The sequence below is a fragment of the Octodon degus genome, unplaced genomic scaffold (assembly GCF_000260255.1).
Source record: "Octodon degus isolate 3935 unplaced genomic scaffold, OctDeg1.0 scaffold00010, whole genome shotgun sequence".
NCBI classification, from domain to species: domain Eukaryota; kingdom Metazoa; phylum Chordata; class Mammalia; order Rodentia; family Octodontidae; genus Octodon; species Octodon degus.
The window spans coordinates 24,829,111-24,843,500 of NW_004524586.1; the positions used below are offsets into that span (position 1 = coordinate 24,829,111).

A 14,390-nucleotide genomic window follows, 5' to 3' on the forward strand; every position below is an offset into this window, starting at 1 on the left:
CCCTTTGTGTCTCTCTGGGAAGATGTTCTGCTCCTGAATCAGCTGGGTGGGTCTTGCCTCTAGCCTCTTTGCAGGGAGTTCTGCTGAAGGGTTCCGTGTGGGCCTGCATGCAGCCTGGGTCAAATGAGGATCCCTGGGCACTGGGTTGTCTCATTCACTCTCAGGGCCTGCGCTCTGGGTCTATTCAGGATCCCACGGCCTGCGTCGTCTTACTCACTCCCGGGCCTGCGCTCTGGGTCTGTTCAGGATCCCGCGGCCCGGGTCGTCTCACTCACTCACCGGGCCTGCGCTCTGGGTCCAGATCCCGCGGCCCTGGGTCGTCTCACTCACTGGCTGGGCCTGCGCTCTGGGTCTGTTCAGGATCCCGCAGCCTGGGTCGTCGTGTTGTTGGTTTTTTTGACAGTTGTTCACACTGGACTTAAAGTCCAGGGCTGGCCAATAGCTCAGTGAATTAAAGGGGCTGGGGGCTCGATCCCCAGGCCTGCCGTGCTGGCCTCGCCCCCGAGGCACACTGAGATGGCAATTGAGACTGGGTATGGTGGCGCACACCTGTAATCCGACCTCTTGGCAGGCTGTAAACACGCAGATCACTACGAGTCTGATCTAGTAATGAGCCCCTGAACACCCTGTAAATCCTCTCATTTATAAAAAAAAAAAAAAAAAAAAAAAAAACACTTAAAATCCTCAAGCATCCTAAGTGCTGGGATTACAGGGTGCACCACCATGCCAAAAATTTTGCTTTTTCCTCCTGTACCTGTTTGTGCACTGAATGGTATCCCACAGATTTTTGAAATTCTGTTCATTTTTATTGTCCTTTTTTTTTTTTCTGTTCCACAGAATAAATAATCTCAGCCTATTGTCTGGTTTTTTGTTTTTGTTTTTTAAAAAAACTTAGTTACTATATTTTTCAACTCCAGAATTTCTGTTTGCTTTTTTTGTTTGTGTGCTTGAGACAAGGTCTCTCTGTGTAGCTCAAGTTGGCCTTGAACTCACAGTGATCCTCCTGCGTCAGCCTCTGGAATAGTGGGATGATGGGTGTGTCACCACCTGTTTATTTGCATTCTAAAAACTTATTTCTTTTCACTGACATTTTCTATTTGGTGAGACATCGTTCTTATGTTTTCCCTTATTCACATAATAGTCTCACTTTATTCAAGAATGGTACAGGGCCAGCGAGATAACTCAGTGGACTAGGTACCTGCTTTGGCAAGCGCAGGGACCAGGGTTTGATCCTGGGGACTTTGATCCTGGTCCCCAATGCTGCTATGGCCACACCCCCAGGGCCTGCTGAGCCAGCAACAGAGTCCAGGTGTGGCACATGCCTGTAATCAGCACTGGGGAGGCTGAAAACAGGAGGATCACTACAAGTCTAAGCATAGTGAGAACTTGCACCAAATCAGTAAGATGAAAAAAAAAAATAGAAGAGTGATACAGATCCCTAGTGGGTCTCTGAAACCACGAGCAGCACTGGTACCTACTTATGACACTTTTCCTTCCTCCGTGTATCTAACTATGACAGTTTAATTTATGTGTTAGACACAAAGATTAATAACAATTAATGATAAAATAGAACAATTATAACAATATAATGAAAGTCAGATGAATGTAGTAAGGGGCCAGTTAGCATACCCAGTGTGGCTCTGCTAGACAAAGCAGTGATTCATATTCCAGGCAGGACAGAGCAGGTCAGGGTGAGATTTCGTCATGCTACCACTCATCAGGATGACACACACGTGGGGGTGGGACTGGGCTGGCCAGGGTGACAGCCTCTTTCCCTAGAGCATTTATCAGAAACTAACAGAAGTACTGATCATCTTGGCTGCCAGAGACACTGTATAATGGTTGCAGCAAATAACAAACTCATGAAAGCCTTAAATGGAAAGGAAAGCTGGGAGCTTTTCCATTGATCTATAACCCAGCTCCCCTTATCATCCTTTTTGGAGACATTGTCTGTTAAGTTGCCCAGGCTGGGCTCAAACTTGTGATCCAAATGCTCCAGCCTCCACAGTGCTGGCATTCCAGGCATGCACCACTGTACCCAGCAGCACAGATGGCCAGCCTGTAATCCCTGAGGCAGGAGGGTCGTTGTGAGGCCAGCCTGGAATACATAGTGAGTTTGACAACAGCCTGAACTATATATAACAAGACCTTGCTTCAAAAAAGTCAAGAAAGGGAGAGAGGAAGGAGAGAAAGAGAGATGAAAGAAGAGGGAGATAGAAGGGGGGGGCAAAAGGCTAGCTTGTTTGTTTCTTGACTTTTCCATAGATATTTTTAGACTACAACTGACTGCAGGTAACCTTCTTAAAGCAAAACAACACTACAGATGAGGATAGGTTGCTGTACATAGTTTCCTTTAAAAGCCTAGTAAATTTGTTTGGGTTTCCTCATGGACAGTTTCTTTTGACCTTTTTTTCATAATGGGGGCCATACCGTCTTGTTTCTTCGCAAGTCTTCTGATTGTTTTTATTGATGGCTAGACATTTAAAGTAATGCAATAACTGTGTTCTAGAAGCCAAATTCTGGAAATTAAACCTCACTTGGGTTTGTTGTGATTAGCTACTTAGTGACTTTCTTAAGTCTTATTTGTGGAGGAGTGTTTGTTGTGTGTGATTAAACCCAGGGCCTCCTACCATCCAAGTGCTGTGCCACCAAGGTCCCTGTCCACACCCCTGGCGTCTCATTCTGCAGCTTTTCTTTCCACTTCAAGATTTTTGTGAGCCTGTTACTTGCTACAACCATCATACAGTGTCTCAGGCAGCCATGAACAGCTTTTGCTGCTGACGGTATAGACAGATTGTCACCCCGGGCATCCTTTATGTCAGGTTAAATAAAGACAGCCTTGCATCTGGGATTCTCTGTGAAGTCCCCACACAGTTGGATGGTGATAGCTCCCCAGGATGGTGTGTGGAAGGAACCATGGCCTGGAGCTGCTGGTTTTCAAGACTCACCTAACACACAGAGAGGTGGCTGTGGGAACAGAGCAAATTCAGGTGCCACAAAGCTCAGCATTCTCTCCAAGAATCATCTGGTTTTCTCACATAAATGTTCCCTACATTGCAGTGTCTAATTTATTTCTGGATTTTTAAAAGGCTGATTCTGATCATTCTCTGAAACTATTGCTCTTCCATTCGAAGACATTGTGTTTATTACACAACTTGCACAGCCTTCCAAGTGATAAGAATGTTTAGAGTATTATCAACTGCAGCCTCTTTCATATATGTAGAATTTGTTCTGTATGTTTTCACACGTGTCTCATTTGTCTGTGAGACAAGAGAACATCATCATTTTGACATCAGCCAAGTCAATGCTTTTTACTCCTTACAAAAATAAGGAAGGGGGGGGCCGGGGAGATGGCTCAGTAGGATAAGCACTTGCCTGGCAAACGCAAGGATCTGAGTTCAATCCCCGGTTCCGCCAAAAAAAAAAAAAAAAAAATAAGGAAAGGGTCATAAAGTACATTGAAGTTGTAAAGGAGTCCCCTTAACCCTGAAGTGCATTTACTTTTTTGCTAAAGGCTGTTGAAGATGATTTTGTGGAGATGCGCAAGAATGACCCCCAGAGCATCACTGCTGACGATCTCCACCAGTTGCTCGTGGTAGCTCGGTGAGTAGCCCAGGTTCCTAATTGTTTTTTTCTGTAAGTCTCCTGATTTATGTATGCAGCAGTAGCTGAGGCAGACCTCAACAAACAGAGCTTTCCTTTGAAGAGAAATGGTTTGGTCCATGGTTGTCTTAGTGCAGCAGGTCTGCCCCATGTTCTCTAAGCTTCATGAAGTTCTGACTCTTCAGGGATTCCTTTGAAGAAGTCTGAAATTGGCTCTTGATATGTTTGTAAATACCAGATAGCGTTGCCTCCTAATTTGGCTGTTTTTAAAGAGCATTCCAGCCAGATGTGGTGGTGCACACCTGTAATCCCAGCACTTGGGAGGCTGAGGCAGGAGGATTGCTGGGAGTTCAAGGGCAGCCTGGGCTATATAGTGAGTTGTAGGCCAGCCTGAACTGCATAGCAAGACCCTATCTCCAAAATAAACAAACAAAAAAAAATGCCTAAATCTTAAAACACTTACTATCCTAGCTCTAGACTTAAATTTGTTTATGTTTCAAACCAGGTTTCTTTCTCTCAGTGCTGGTCAGACAACGCTGTCACGAGAACGATGGCTAAGAGCCAAGCAGCTGGAGTCTTTAAGAAGAAACAGGCTTCAGCAGCAGAAATGTGTAAATGGAAATGAACTTTAAAGTTCTGATAACCGTGAAGATTGATGGGCAGGCAGTAGCCACAGTATTGTAAAAATCAAATGCCATTTGTACCACATTATTTTATAGATAATTTGTATCAGAATACAATGACTTTTCCTGAAGTCAGGCCTGGTAACATCTGAAGTTTATATGATACCTCAGTAAGGGCTTTTACCTTACTGATTTTATGGATCTTTTGAAGTTTGTTTTATAATTATATAAATCAGTTATAATGTATAAAAATGTATTTGATATTAAAGTTTAATAATGATGACGTTGCTGATTATACCATTTCCTTAGCTGCAGCAAAGTCACAGGCCAGACTCTGTTGAAATGCTGTTGTTGACTTCATTTGAAGAAAATTGTTGCAATTTCATGGTTGAAGTAATTTTGCACTTCAGATTTCTATGTCTTTCCATTTAATTACATGTTCAGTAATCCACATTCGGAGAATGGGGCAAATTTGCCATAGATTCGTATGGGAGACTACAAGACAACTGGCAACTGACAGCAAATTCTTCCACTTAACAGTTAACAACCTATAAAACTACTCATTACACAGAAGTTTCCAAATTTGAATTTCATGGACCAGCAATATTTTTTTTTAAAAGTGGGGGTAGGGATATTGTTGATTTTTTTTTGATACATGATGTGATTTGAAAAAAATCACTTTATTTTAAAAGGGTACACAGTCAGCCTAGTGTGGTGGCATGTAGCTGTGATCCCAGCATTGTGAGAGACTGGGGCAAGAGGGCTGGAGTTTGAGACCAGGTGGGCAATTCAGTGGCCTTGTTGCAACATGAAAAAATTAAGGGGTAGGGATGTAGCTCAGTGGTAAGGTCCTAGGTTTAGTCCCCAGCACCCCACCCTGCCAAACATTGTTTTGGTTTTTTTGCATATCAAAAAGTTCTTTAAATGGAATAAATGTAGCTTTTTGCACAACACTACATCGTCTTCATTTCTCATTACATCCCAGTGCACTCAGAAACCAGTGTTTTGTAGGATTCACTTAAAGGAACACTGCCCCATGAAGTTCACCTAAATATGAGAAAATGTAGTAAACTTAAAAAAATATGTTCTCTTTAGGAAGTTTGGTTTTTGACATGCTGCAGATCAAACCCACAGCCTCACTCATACTCTAGGCGAAGCCTGTACCAGTGGTGGTGACACTATGGCACACGTGCTGCAGCACACTATCGCCATTGAAAGCTCTAAAAGGTTTGCCATCACTGACCCTATACCAATGAGCTACTTCTCCAGCCCAGAAAAAGGCATTTTCCTGATGTCATCCCCTTTGAGGATACTACATGTTGAGTTTTATGTAAGTTTCCCAGTTCCTAATGTATTACATTACATAAATGATCTGCCAGTCCACTAAAGGCCTGAGGTAATTACAGGTAAGCTTTCCCAAGACCCTGTTTTGATATAGTTTTTTTAAGGAACAAAAATAGCACCCACAGAGAGCAAATTGACATACCATAGTGGCATAATTGTGACAAGAATCTTCGGAAAGTTTAGAGTATTATTTTAAAGATACCAGTGTGTATAAAGATGAATTTCTGTCAGTAACTTACCTAGTTGGAGACATGATTCCTTAAGTTTATTTCCATAAGGAAGACTTACATTGACATTGCTAACCAAGGAAACAGGGTCAACCTTGAAAAATCAAGGAATTCATTATACTTAGTGAAGGGAAGTAAAAATTAGTTGTTCATTCTTTTCCTAAATTCAAATCTATTTTTATAAACTAATGTAAATAATGTTTATATTAGGATTCTAACTGGTTTTCATTTTTATAACTGGTAGACTAGAACTTCAAACTTTTAGAAATGATTTGTAGAATACAGTAATTTTCTTTGTCCTAGAACAGAGTAGCTACCATTGTGTCTAATTGTGCCAATGTAAAATGTAATCTACCAAAGAGAAATCATAATTTTGCTTGGTCTTGCAGAAAAGTTCCAACGAAAGAACACTTTGTAGTAAATAAACTTTCCCAAACTACCAGTACCGTGGGCTGTTTTTATGAATTCTGAGATTCACAGAACTAACTATGTAATGGTCTATGTGGGAAAGCCTTGTGTTCTTAGGAAACCATTACAAGGGTAAATTTAAAGATGGGTGGTAGTACAAGATGGTGTTCTTCCCAGGTCATTTTTCTTATACATACGGATGTTCTAATTTGTTGCTCTAATTTAGGGCAAAGCTGTTAATCCTGTTTGAGTGATGAGGAAATTGAACAGAGATTTATACAGTATATCCATTTGAAACTAAACTGCCTTAAGATAGTTAACCTCTGGAATTCATTTTTCTTGAACATAAACATTTTCTGGCTTGTATTTTCTCTGGTGGTGTGGAATAATTTTCAAGACCCAGAAGTTGCTAAGAGAATAAAGCATTTGGTTTTAAATATATGAAATTTAAAATGTTGTGACTCAATTTCTAGTTTTTAAAGTCATTAGAAACTTTCGAGTAAAATAACTGGAAAAGTTCACAAGTGTTCAGTTACCAGGTTACCTTATTTTATCTAAATCACACCCTAGCCAGGCATGGTGGTACATGCCTGTAATCCAAGGACTGAGGCAGGACAACCACCACAAATTCAAGGCCAGCCTGAACTATACAATGAGACCCTGTTTCAAAAAATGAAATGTTATACAAGGAATTCTCACACACTGTGTCACTTTAAATTACTGGTACTTTAATAGTCACAAGATTTGACACTTCAAAAAAATACCACTAATAAATAACAAAAAACGGAATGCTTATCAGAGTTAACAACAGACATAACGTTCACCCGAGAATCACTTCGACAGAGTTAAGGCTCTAAAAAATACCAAAGAAACCAACAGTTGGTGGACTGTGCTGTACAGCTTTCCTCCTGCGTGGGTTGGGCGTACAGGAAGCTCTGGCTCTGGTTAGGAGCATCGTAGAACCTATTTTCATACAACAGTGTCTCAAACTAAATCTTCAGTAGCTGGGTTAGCGTGCCCAAGACGCTGAGGAACGTCCTCCTGCAAAAGTTAAGACTTGAAGACTTCCACAATTTCTAGTAGCCAATACATTTTTTTTAAAGAGCAATATGAATTAGGTACAGCCAGATACATTTGATGTACTGGGTTTACTTTATGACAGGCAAGTCAGTGCACCTCAGTTTTGAAGACCATAAGCAGCAAGATAATCTATTCAAGTAGAATATGGGGAAAGTTAGGATCAAATGATTTTTTTAACCCTGAACTCTCATAGTAACCCTCAACTCTTCACAGGGAATGTTTAGCCATCAAAACAAATGTTTTATATTGATATGCTTCTCATACTAAATTCACTAAAAACTAAATGGCTTACTTTGTAGAATAAATAGGGATGAACTGACAAAAATCCTACTCAAATGGGACCCTACTACCTATATTTTACACTCCATCAAAAAAAAAAAAAAAAAAGACTGTACCAAAATGATCTTTTCCTGAATTACTTTCAAATAATGAATTGCTCTAGTTCTGTAGTGTATGCGCTACTCAGGACTGCACAATCTAGGATGACACGTTCTGGAGTCTTGGCTCTCAAATCTGAAATCTGCTGAAGTTCAGACTCCTTTAAAAACCATTCCCAATAACCAGAATTAGTGATCCCCTAGATTCAAACAGTAAAAGTTAAAATAGCCTAATTGAAAATTTAGAATTTTCAAATAAAATCCACAAGATACTGTGGTTAAAATCTAAATCTGGATTATTCGTGTCTGGCATTGTGTAAACATATTTTTAAGTTCATTTTGTTGGACTTTATTAACTCCTTCGGGTTCTGCAGGACTCTTCTGAACTTTTGCTACTGCCAGGTTTATCCCATGGGTTAATCCAGCTTGGGTAATACTAGCAACCTGGACCATGGAGCTGCGAATCTTTGCGAAGGGAGAGACTGCTCTGCTGCTACTGCTCTCAGAAGGGGAAGGCGTTACACGAAGCCCTGCCTCAAGTTCCATGCTGAGACCAGAACTGGGGGTCTTTTGAGAGAAAACTGAATGAACTGGTTCAACTGACAAAAACTGGGGGCCTGTCTCAGAAGACACATCTAAATGAGATGGCCGAGAAGGTGTCTGTCCTGTTGATTCTGATTGAGTTTCTTCATTAGAAACTTGACTGGTCATTTGATTTCCTTCCTCACTAGCTTGCTGAGACACAGAACTGGCCTCTAACAGTTCAGTCATTTTGTTTTGTGCATCTTGGACAAACCTGTGGCAGTAAATATCCATAGGCTTTGTGAAGCCAGTGTGTATGTTGTCAGCAGAAGGACTCTTGCTCAAAGGAGACTCCTGACCTCTTCCAAGTCCACTTCCATAAGCAACAGTAACTTCTGAAGGAGCATGAATGCTAACATCAGAGCTGCTAACAGACTGTGATCGACTGCCTAATCGAGGCACGGAAGCAATAATACCACAACTAGGAAGAACATAATCTATTTGCCCTACACTCTCCAAAGAATTGGCTAGCTGCTTGTCTTCGTCCGACTTGGAATTGGTAAGGAATTCATCAGAGTGGTATGAGTCATCTGAAGACGCATCCTCTTCAGACTCTCCCTGGGCCTTATCCATCACGCCTGAGTTTTCTATAGTCTCAAGACTACTATCTGATTTCCAAAGATTAACCTTTAAATTTGGTTTTAGAAAATTAACTTTCATTTCAGGTTTTGTAAAGTTTCCTAACTTTCGTAGGCTGCCAATATTCACATTGGATTTGGTCTGTTTCACTTTTTGATTTAGAGAGGAAAATTTGCTTATTAAAAAATTCTTCCCCTGGGCCAAAGAGCCTTGGTTTTGAGATCTGATACCAATGATTTCTTCATGAGGTTTACTGCTCTTCCTGCAAATTAGAAGAAAAAAGTGTTAGTTCCCCATAGAATCCAATACATCTGTTCTAATTAATGTAAGTGAAAATGCTTTGCTTATTTAAGAAGATCCTGATTTTCTTGGGAACAGTGCATTGCTAACTTCTGATAAATCATATAATCTACCTTTTGAGTTTGTTTTGGCTGGTAGTTAGATGTTCCACCCCCACACCTCAAGCAGTCATAAGTGGGCTTTTTGGAGATGGCTGGATCTAGGGTGTATGAATGTCAATTCTGAGTGTGAATAATAGGAAGATCCACCCTAGGAGCAGGTGGCATCACCCAGAAGGCTTGTAGTCTGGATGGGATAAAGGAAAGGGAAGCTGGTTGCTTGTTCCCTCCAGCCTGCCCTGCCATCAACTCTTTCTCCTCTGCCCTCCCCTTCTTCCTTGCCACCCTGCCTTGGAGCCAGCTCACTATCAGGTGAAACCTCTACAACTGTGAGCCAAAATAAACCCTTCCTCTTTTAACTTTGGGTTTCAGGTTATTTTGTCTCAGCAGTGAAAAAAGCTGACACTCAAACATCACTGCAAAGAAGTATGTGAACTGTAGGTGTAATCTGGAATTTTCTAGCAGCCACATGAAACAGGTGAATTAACTGTAACATTTAACCCAATATATACAAAATATTTCAGCATATAATCAATATTAAAAGACGGTTAAACTTTTTTGTTCACCAAGTCTTTAAAATAGCCAGTGTGACATAGTATGTATAATTACAGGACACCTGAATTCAGACTAGTCACATTTCACAAGCTTCACAGTGGCATGTGGTGACTGGTAACCAGTCACCGTTCTGGGCAGTGCCGGTGTATCACACCCAATCTAAACCACCACCAGCAAAGGCCTTTCCGGCCATAGATAGCATCTTAAATGTAGCATCAAGCTGTCCAGACCTGTTCCAGATTGAATATACAAAAACAAAGGAAAGATGGTGGAAGATTTCCACTTCTTTACATGACCTGTAGGATACCTGAATTTTAAAAGATTTGAGATACTGAATATAACTAAGCATAGTATCTTCTCTCCGTCATGCCTGTCACAGCTATGAAGTAAGAATGAAAGTCTGGGTGACATTAAGCCACAAATGTCTGTTGTGTACACTCCTGGTCAAGCAGGATCATGTATTATTACATGAAAAAATTAGAAAATTACAGAAAAAATAGATTAGAGAACTACTAAAGACTTTTCCCTGTACTAAAGACTGAGTAGTTTTTCTCCAGGGACCATCCCTGCTGTGAACCATCTAGCCTCACTAGTGCTCGCCAGGAGGAAAAAAATCTGTAATTTTTTAAACGTAAAATAATCAGCTGACAGGCATTTTTCCCCCAAACCCCAGTATGTAAAGTAATATTTTCTCTAGAATACTTACATCTGAATGGTCCCGATAGTTAAAAGTATATCTGTTGAAACTGTACTTTCAATTTGATTTGAAACTGTCTCATTGCTATATGTTTATCAATAAAACTTTGAAAAGAAAAAAAAAAAGTGTATCACTTGGGAACAAATAAGTTGTATCAAGGACAGCAAAGCAGCTGCCCTCAGAAGGTCCTTTCAGCCATATTTCATCATGTGATTCCTTACAAAATACCACCTAGCTAATTACTTGTGCAGAAGGTATTACTTCATATATAACATTCTGATGATGAACAAATCCAGATGTATATCCTGAATATATTTTAAATGCTGTATCACTCAAAAAGAAAAGTGAGCTCTTTGGAATTTTTTTGAAACTAATAATAATCTCTAAGAAGGTATATAGGGTTAAGTGAGCCTTCTTAGCAATTTGGCAGTTAAGAGGAAATATTCATACTTTTTAATCTGAATTTCTAATTTGGTGATGTTATTCTAAGGAAATCATCCTTGACATGAAAAAATAATACATGACAAAGACATCATGGATTTTTGGAAAAGAAAAAGGTAGCAACCTATATTTTTAATAATTGAGTTTAATGCTATGTATAAGTATTATTCTAAGTGCATTAGCATTCCATCAATGCTACTACTCTGACATTTCATTATTTCATACTACAGGTAACAAAACTGGAAGTTTATTAAATGTATCTTTTCCAAGGTTAGAGAGTGACAGATTTATGAGTCAAGAAGTTGGGCTGATTTTATCCTCATTTATCATGGTGTAATACACTGAAATATCACTGTATCCTACAAATATGTCCAATTATATGTCAATTTAAAAATTCTATAAAATGTCTGGCTGACCAGATCATGCTCAGAACCTACCCAATACATCTGCAAACGGCAAGTCCAGTCAAAATTACTCTTAAAAGCTTCTTATACAGATATTCTCTTTGTACTGTACAATTTATTAGGTCTAACAGCCAATTTTTATTCCAAAATTATAAGAGATAATTTTGCTGGAATAGTAAATGTAACAGTTTATATTTACAAGTCTTATTACTTTAAAAAAAAAGAACTAAGATGTACATACGTATATTTTTATGTGTGACTACACGATATTTGCTGCATTATAATTTGCGTGACTTGTCTGTGATTGAAATTTTTTCAGAAATACAGTTGTTTAGCTGGAAATGGTGGCACACACCTATACTCTTAGCATTCTAGGAAGCTAAAGCAGAAGATGGTGAGCTTGAGCCCTACCAGAGCAATTCAGTGAAACTCTGTTTCAAAATAAGAAGGGCTGGTAATGTAGCTCAATACAAAAGCCCTTGTTCCAATCCCCACTACCACAAAAATATACATACATTTTTTTCTTCTTTAAGCATGAAAAACTAGTGATGATCATTTTTTGTACAAGCCAATTTTACTGAAAGAGTGAGTCATCATGCAAAAAGCAGGAACAAAAAAGAGAAAAATTCCTCCAAGGGGGTGACAATTAAGTGTCTTAAAGTTTTCAGTCTATTGCATCAGACTTCCCTTTTAGAAGAAATTCAGTGAACAAGTGTGGAAGAAATACAGAAAATGGCAAAACCACCACAAGAATAGTTACTACAGACAACATCCCTGCACCATGATGCACACAGAAATGCCAGTTGCTATCATAGTGTCCCTTCCAGTAAACCTCTGCTGAATCAAGAAGACATATTGATCAGGCCTCAACTGGAGGATATGCTACAAATAAGCAGGACTCTTCAGAAGTGTTAAAGTTATGAAAAACACAGGAAGACTTAAAGAACTGACAATCCAGAGGGAAACCCAGAGTCAACACACCTAAAAGTAATGTGTGATCTGGGATGGGATCCTTGAACAGAAAAAGCTGATGAAATTTAAATTTGATGTTTTGGTTAATAATCTTCTATCAAAGTTAACTTTTTTTTTTGTTTTGAAAATGTTCTATAATTATGTAAGATGGTAACACAAGGGAAAAAACTAAGGGTATATTAAAAAATGAATTGTGCGGCTTTTTTGATTTTGTGGGGCTTTCTTGTTTTTGAGACAGGGTTTCACTATGCAGTTCAGGCTTGTCTTGAACTCACTATGTAGCCCAGGCTAGCCTAAAACTCAAGAGATTCTGCTGTTTCAGCCTTCTGAGTGTTAGGATATAGGTGTGCACCACCACAACTGGTATGCAACTCTTAAAGTCTAAAATTATCTGAAAAGTTATATAGCAATATAGTATTAATTTTGGCCCACAGAAATTCAATACTAGGGGCTGGGGAGAAAACTCAATGGAATAAGTGCTTGCCAGGTAAGTGCAAGGCTGAGTTCAATCCCTGGTACCACTAAAAAAAAAGAAAAAAAAAAAAATCAATACTTACCCCATCAAACTACCAACATCAAAATAGTGTGGTCACCCTCACTTCCTTTGAAAATACTCTTGGTGGGGGAATAGGACTAGGGATTGAACCCAAGTCCTTCACACTGAGCTACATCCTCAGCCTTAAAAGAAAAGTACTTGAGTCAGGGTCTAGCTAAAGTATTAAGCTGCCTAAGCTGAACTTTAACTTGAAATCTTCCTGCCACAGACTCCCAGAGGGATGGTATCACAGGTGTGCACCACTATGTGTGGCTTTAGTCTTGATTACTGGGAGGAAAGATCCTGAGGAAACCTTCGCAGGTGCACTGCACTCACCTCTCCAGTTTTCTCTCGATTATGGGCACATCCAGTCCCACAGCTTGCTTAGTGATCTGCAACATCTCTGCAATGCACTGAAGGGTGTCTGAAACCCAAATGTAACTGCTGGTTAGTGTCTCCTAAAACACACAAAATAGAGCTGTCCTAATTTATTCATGCCTGACTGACATCTGTGGTCATATACTTAAATATAAGTTTATTTGCTGCAACTGATAGAAAATTGCTCATTTTTCCCCTCACTAAATCAAAATTTTCTAATGCAAAATTTTAACAGGAGAGTAAAGCACAAGAACAAAAGAACAAACAACTGGAATTAAAATTTTGTTGTCTGACATTCGTTCACTGCACCAGATGCTTTGGCAACAGCTACCGATGAGACCGGTGGGTGGCTGCTCCTAAGAGACCATTTGCAGGCGGGAAAGCCCAAGTATATACAAGGCTTTGTAAGCACCACACATTGAGAACTGCTGCCACCAGAGTCCCTTGCCCCAGACACCCTAAAACATCCAACTAAGCTCCCTGTGATCTAAGGAACAGAACTGCCACTTGAAGTATCAAATCATAAACTTGTTCCCTGCATCAGATCCTGTGCCGTTAGCCACAGCATGTTATGTCCCAGTTCCACCTGAATTACATGAGCAGATACAAGGTTATCAAGGAATACTTTCCTCTTTTTTACCTTTTCCATCTTCTTCTGGATTACGTGGTACAGCTCTTAGTGTGTGGAAATAACCACTTGTTTCTTTATATCTGTAGTGCAATCGCATGCAGGAAAACTTTGGCTTACCAAAAAGAGTGGGTTCAGGACCTAAAAGGCCAAACAAATCCAAGTTTACATAATACTTACTTTCACTCATTAAATAGATGATTTTCTTTTTTTAAAATTTTATTTGTGTGTGTGTGTGTGTGTGTGTGTGTGTGTGTGTGGCCAGCTCAGCCCACCAGGGGGTGGCACTGGCTGGCATGTGGTACTGGGGGATTGAACCGCAGTCCCTGTGCTTTGCTAAGCTTGTTCTTAGTAGGTGCTTTAGACCACTGAGCCATCTCACCAGCCCCATAGATTATTTTTCTTCATAATCTAAATGAGAACATAAAAAGCACAAACATCACATCTATCAAATCTGATGAGGCTACAAGAACTCTTCCTCAGTTTCACTTTAAACTTTCTTGATTGCTGGAGTTATCTTAACATGGGGAAAAAAACGAAAGGAATAGAGTATTATTAG

At 39.7% G+C, this 14,390-nt stretch overlaps 2 protein-coding genes across 8 annotated transcripts in view; one reads left to right on the forward strand and one right to left on the reverse strand.

Annotated features, from left to right (window-relative positions):
* Mcmbp (minichromosome maintenance complex binding protein) overlaps positions 1–4,885 on the forward strand; it is a 51,265-nt gene extending 46,380 nt beyond the window's left edge. For 3 of the 4 annotated variants that reach the window (XM_004625621.3, XM_004625622.3, XM_023708982.1), the window contains exons 15-16: positions 3,515–3,603; positions 4,109–4,885. In XM_004625621.3, the coding sequence (XP_004625678.1) occupies positions 3,515–3,603; positions 4,109–4,235 (216 nt within the window). In that variant the 3' untranslated portion in view covers positions 4,236–4,885. The remainder of the gene's footprint in view (positions 1–3,514; positions 3,604–4,108) is intronic. The other variant, XM_023708981.1, reaches the window with a different exon arrangement.
* A 2,027-nt stretch (positions 4,886–6,912) lies between these two features.
* Positions 6,913–14,390, reverse strand: part of Inpp5f (inositol polyphosphate-5-phosphatase F) — a 147,884-nt gene continuing 140,406 nt past the window's right edge. For all 4 annotated transcript variants that reach the window (XM_023708983.1, XM_023708984.1, XM_004625623.3 and 1 more), the window contains 3 exons: positions 13,844–13,972; positions 13,162–13,249; positions 6,913–9,085 (listed from right to left, as the gene is read on the reverse strand). In XM_023708983.1, coding sequence (XP_023564751.1) covers positions 7,948–9,085; positions 13,162–13,249; positions 13,844–13,972 — 1,355 coding nt within the window. In that variant the 3' untranslated portion in view covers positions 6,913–7,947. The remainder of the gene's footprint in view (positions 9,086–13,161; positions 13,250–13,843; positions 13,973–14,390) is intronic.